The sequence below is a fragment of the Triturus cristatus genome, chromosome 4_2 (genome assembly GCF_964204655.1).
Source record: "Triturus cristatus chromosome 4_2, aTriCri1.1, whole genome shotgun sequence".
In the NCBI taxonomy this organism is placed as follows: domain Eukaryota; kingdom Metazoa; phylum Chordata; class Amphibia; order Caudata; family Salamandridae; genus Triturus; species Triturus cristatus.
In genome coordinates, this window is record NC_140586.1 from 269,708,899 (window position 1) to 269,714,898 (window position 6,000).

General features: G+C 46.0%; 1 protein-coding gene across 1 annotated transcript in view; it reads right to left on the minus strand.

Annotated features, from left to right (window-relative positions):
• The window catches only part of LOC146833614 (cytochrome P450 2D15-like), a 160,231-nt gene extending 158,014 nt beyond the window's left edge, over positions 1-2,217 (minus strand). The window contains exon 1 of the mRNA XM_085601488.1: positions 1,488-2,217. Coding sequence (XP_085457614.1) covers positions 1,488-1,700 — 213 coding nt within the window. The 5' untranslated portion in view covers positions 1,701-2,217. The remainder of the gene's footprint in view (positions 1-1,487) is intronic.
• Positions 2,218-6,000: the final 3,783 nt, after the last annotated feature.

Consider the following 6,000-nt stretch of genomic DNA (forward strand, 5'->3'; position numbering starts at 1 on the left):
ACCGGGTCCAAAATTGGCCAGGTGAGGGGGGCCACAACAAAATAAAAGATCAAACTCTGGGGAATGGGGCCCCTGTGGCCGAAATTAGTTTGGGGAGGATGGCCGTGCAGCTCCCCTCCATAGTATTATAGCACGGACTGGGGGATAAGGTCCACAGGCTGAAATCAGCACAGGGAGGGGGGCACGCGCCCCCCCTCCCCTATTTAAAATTTTAAAAATTAAAAACCGGGCCCCGGGAGATGGGGAGGGGGGCCACATGGCTGATATATATATATCTTTAAGGTACATAGATATGGAGTTAAGAATGGTGAATCTATATTTCCCTATGTGCCATGATATTAATGTATTAAAATATTCTTGTGCTCGACATTCCAGAGTGCTAACCTACATAAATGTACACGGACCACATTTTATTTACTTCAGTGGTGTAGCAAGGGTGCTATGGGCCTAATCCTATCATCGAAAATAGGCTCCCTGCCCGAAGGTTGATAGTAAAAGATAGTCAATTCAGGGGTGCAGTGGCCCCTTAATCCTCTCAGCCCCCGTAACAATGTACCTGCCATACTAATGAAAACTACAACCCTGAATTACTAGATGAAAACAGCAGTTTTTAAACACAATTATCAAATGACCTTTCTCTCGTTATGTGCAAATTTTTCAGGTGTTTGTCCACCTCCAGCATACACGCATCAGGAGGTTTCTCTCCGCCTCATGCATAAATGCCCTTGGTGTCTTTCTTCCTTCATGCGCACTTTTTTCAGGCATCTTACCACCAACCCATCATGCACACATGCCTCAGATGTCTGCCAACACCAACCAACCACACATGCATCAGGTCTCGTTCTCCCCTCAAGGCCTCATGCTAAGGCAGTGCTTAATTTGAGTCGGTGGTTTCCAGAGCTAGGCACCAGCAGTTAATTGTCGACTCTGGCACTTAATTTTCTACCCTGACACTTATGGCAGCTGCCACATGGTGGTGCTGTTTGCATTATACAGCGATGAGCAGAACAGCAATTGTTTATTCATTCAGTATTTATTAAAAACAACTAATACCTGCCGCCCAAGCTATTTTTATAGCTTTGGGGGCCTGGAATAGTCTGAATTGTCACACTTGGAGCAGTGTGCTGGTTAGTAGTTGTGTAGGTACTGTCATTTGCAACGCTGGCAGTGGCAATGGGTGATGCAAGCTATAGAGGCCTCCTGACTAGAGCCCTGGCACTTATTTTTTTAGAAACTAAACACTGTGCAAAGAGTATCTGGACACCGCTGGCATGCATGCTTCAGGTGTCTGCTCTCCTTGTGCACACGTCCCATGTCTCTCCACCCTCACATGTGCAATCCTCAAGTGTCTATCTATTCCACCCCAAGTGCCTCATATGTCTTTCTCACCCTGCACCCCCAAGCCCCAGGATGTCTATTGGGGACTCTATGGCACGCACTGTAGCATCCCATCAGCAGGTGGATCCCCAGTGCTTCATCGGATTTACCTTTTCAAATGAAACCAGTGGATTGTTGAAATCCACCTGGGTCAAGTTCCCGACGAAGGGCAGCGAGGTGGGTCCGGGCGGGTAGTTGCTCCATTTCTTCCGGCGCTTCATGAAGTCAAAGGCCAGCACAAACACGGTGATGGACAGAGAGAGGAGGGTGAGGCGGTCCCAGCAGGAGGTCAGTAGAGACCAGGGCAATCCGGATAGCTGCATGGCGGCCCTGCCCTCTGTATCACCACAGGACTAAATGTTCACAGTCCCTCTATAGTCTCGTCCTGCTACTTCTAATATCACCAGTGACGCCCCTCACTCAGCCTGCGCTCATTTCACATTAAGTACTCTGCTCGTCTGGCCTGGCGCACTGCAGCTTTCATGCGCTCTGTCTACTCGGCTTTTGTTTTGGGGTGTTTTCTCAAGTTCAACTCCTCCTACTTCTGTGTCCTGACTTGGACTTGCCGCTTCCCTCTTAGGTCCTTGTCATCTAATGTTTCTCCTCTCTGGCTGGGAATCCTTCGTAGACAATTTCCCTTCTCTTCTCTCCGCCTCTATTCCTTCTTTGCGGTTCAGCCCAGTCAGTGCCCACGCAGGTACCCCTCCTTCGTCCCGCGCTTCCGTTCCACACACGCCCCTTGTTTGTCCTTGCCCTGCTCCTCTCTCTCCCGCCTCCTTTACAGTTCCTTCTCTCAGCCTATCACCAGTGTGGTTTCCAGTTCTTCTGTTTCGTCTTTCCACCGCATTGCTTCTCTCGGCCGTAGCCCTTCACATGTATCTTTCTCGTCATATCTTGCCCTCTGTCCCGTCAGTGGGGTGTGTACTGACAGGTACACACATCTCGAGCAATACTTTCGGAAAGTTCGGGAAGTACATGGGTTGCATGTAATCTGAAGGGCAGCTTGGCGAGGTACCAGAAGCCTATGTCAACAAGATGCAGTGAATTATGGGACTTTTTAATTACAGTAAACTTGTGACAGGGGCTAACACATCTGTTCAGCACTGATGTGTTTGGGTCCAGATTTCTACACAAGCATTGTCAATGCCAATAGATCTCCGTAATCAGAAAGCTACAGGCGTTGTCAATGATAATGTATTTTAGCTATGTGTTATGGAGTGCAGTGCATGAATGTATGTAATGTGGAGTGGAATCATGTGGGTTGGAATGGAATTGTTTGTTGTGGAATTGTGTGCCATGGAATTGTGTTGGACTGAGTTGTGTTAGGTGTAGTGGAATTATGTAGCATGTTGTGCAGTGGAATTATGTGGATAATAATTATGTGGCATTGCGTGTCCTGGAATTATGTGTAGTAGAATTGTGTGTCATGGAGTGTAATTATGTGGAGTGGTATTCGGTGTTGTGGAGTGGCATGTAGCGGAGTGCAATTATATGGTGTGGTGTTTAATTTTGTGGAATTTTGTGGTGTGGATATGATGTATGTGGTGTGCAGTGGAATTGTGTTGTTGAGTTAAATTATGTGGTTTGGTGTGGAATTATGTGATGCAGAATGGAATCGTGTGGAGTTGAAGTGTGTGACGTGGAACTGTGTGGTCATGACTGAAATTATGTTGAGTGGAATTATGTGAGATGGTGTTGAGTGTATTTATGTGGATTGTTGCTATGTGTCATTGAATTTTGTGGAGTGGAATTATGTGTTTTAGAGTTGAGTGGATATATGTGGAGTGTAAATATGTGGCGTGAAGTGTAATTATATAGATTGGAGGGGAACTATGTTGAGTTGAATTGAGTTGTATGGAGTATAATTATATGGTTTGGAGTGGAGTAGAATTATGTTGCGTGGAGTGGAATTATGTGGCATGGAGCAGAGTGGAAATATGCAGAGCTGAATTTATTGGATTGAAATTATGTGGAATGAAGTGGAATGATGTGGAGTGAAAGTGCGTGTTGTTGATTTGTGTGGCATGGAATTATGAGATGTTTAAATGTGTTGTGTGTAGTGGAATTGTGCAGCTTGGACTTGTGTGCTGTGGCTTTGTGTGGCACTTGAAACTCGTAATGCATAACTCAAGGATATAAAAGGACCCTCTGTCATACTCAGCCCATATTTGAACTGTAAAAATGCCCCTGCAGCGGATGTTGATAGGCCGCTGATGAGTTATTAACAGCATCCCTTCTGTACCAATCACCTCTGTTTTTACACACAGAGAGGTGGACACATCTACCACTTTGGAGAACAATTCCTCTAGGCTCAACCGCACAACCAAATACACCAAACATTTCAGCAGACCACAAGGTAGCCATTTTGTGCTCTGGTCTTCATGGTGACGAGGGAATCAACAAGAGTGATCTGAGCAGCCACCCGTTGAGCTGGGGTATGCATTTCAGGCTGTATCAGCAAGGTTTCAGTGGTGGAGACTGAAAACTTAAATTGAAGATAAGGATGCCTGGGCAAGACTTCCTCCTTAGGTGGCTCTACATTTCCTCAATCATCTTGGGGGAAACAGGATAAGTGGCCATTGTTTCTTCATCAGAGCTGTAGAAAAAGCTCTTTTGGATTTTATTGGGAACGAGCCGTGGAATGCTGCTGCTAGTGGCGTAGCTAGCCCTTTGGCCACCCGTAGCAGTCCCTGCTTTTGCCACTGCAACGGACATAGTTGGAACGGGGGTGCTGGAGATCCCACGTTTGCCGCAATGGTCGCAGGTAAAAGCGGGGGGGGGGGAGGCCACCACCCCCAAAACACGTGCCGCCTGGGGCTGACCCCCATTCCCATTCCTACACCAGTGGATGCTGCTGTTTGGTCTTGGAAGATCGTAAATCAGACAGAGAAATGTACAAGAAGGAAAAGAGCACAGATGCAAATCTGCATTTCCCAACTACCACTAGTACGCTCTTTCGAGTTAGGCCAAATAAGGTGAGAGTGACATTTCAAAGCTAATAAAACGATCCAATAGTAGGAAAACATTGATAAGACATCTTGGGAACACATCAAAGAGTCACGACCTCAGAGCAGGCGGGCAACTAGAGCCAAATTTCGGGGGGGGGGGCTGAAAAAGATTTTGGGGGCGGCTAAGTCTTCCAGCCATAGGCAGAGTGGCTGTAAGAAGGGGTGAAAACACAACAAAAGCCTCATTAACGAGTAAATGGTCCTTAAAAGACGTGTGAAGTACTCTGGTGCGGCTGCAATTAGACAGACGCCAGCCCGCAAAGCTGTCTCAGCCGGGCTGACACACATGACGGGGGTGGGGCTGAAGCCCGGTGAACCCAATGGGTGTTGCGCGCCTGCCTCAGAGTACATACATCTGAGCGAAACACAAATAGTCCAGCACCCTGCTCATTTCCACAGTAAAATATCAGACTTTTAATCTTTCACAACAGTAATCTTCAGCTATCAGTGTTGGTGGCAGGTATTGTATAACCAATAGTGCAACTCAAGAATGTCATAGGAAAGTGCCTAGGTTCAGATGCAGCCAAGAGGGACCAGTGTGCTATGCAAAATCAAATAAATTATAGGCTCACACTAGAAACCAGCAAACATCATTTCCAAGGCTGTAACTGCGGTTAATAACGCTTTTAAAAGTTCTACAAATTACATTAGTTAGTTAAATGCAGCACATATACAATAGATCATACTGAAAATATGGTATTTTTACACTGTGCTTTCATTGCAAACAGTAAGCTAGCACTTTATAGTTGTGATTGACTTGGTTATTGTGAGAAGTTGGCCTGGTATATGCTGTCCACTAATTAAAGTGGGCACCTTGCACCAGTCAAAACAATCCTTATGGTGATTTAAGAGGTTTCAGACAACCTTAGAAAGCTATCCAAGTGGTAGGTGTGGAGATCAGCCTTCAGGCTCAGTTACGAAGGAGTGTAAAGCAGCTTGTTTTACCAGAATACAATCTTATAGTATAGATTAAATGAAAAGAGAACCACACAGTAGGTATAAAAATATGTATTTATTATATAACACTATCTAGTACGTTACAGTATCTCCTACATGGAGATATACACAAAGCACACAATACTTCAGTAAAGAAATAACAGTAAATGGCACTAATACACAGTGGGCCCCATGGGGGGACCAAACCATACACTAAGAAAGTGGTATAAGAACCACAATTCGAGTCAAGACAGTGTTGAGAGGACGTAGAATTGCTGGGGCCCTAAGGAACCACCCAAGGTGAGTAGATAGGGACCCCACGGAGAGTATGTGCAGTGTGGGAACACAACCGCGTGCTCCATACAAGTCTATGTGAAAGTCGCGGTTGGAATTAAAAAAGTTTCAGGACCCTTCCCAGTGAACTTCGAAGAAACACCGTGAAGGACAGAAGGTTGGAGAGCCTCCCCAACCCGTGGATACCAAAGTACCCAAGTTACCTATCCCAGGGGAGCCGGGTGAATACGTCTGAAGTGGTGTTGGAAACCAAAGTCGAACCCAATGGAGGACTTCGAAGAAGTGCTGCTGCTGGAAGGAAGAAAAGTGTCTGATGGAATCCAAATGTGGATTGTTGTCAAGAGGTACCTGAAAGCAGAGAGGACAGAGTCTGGGTCACTTGGGA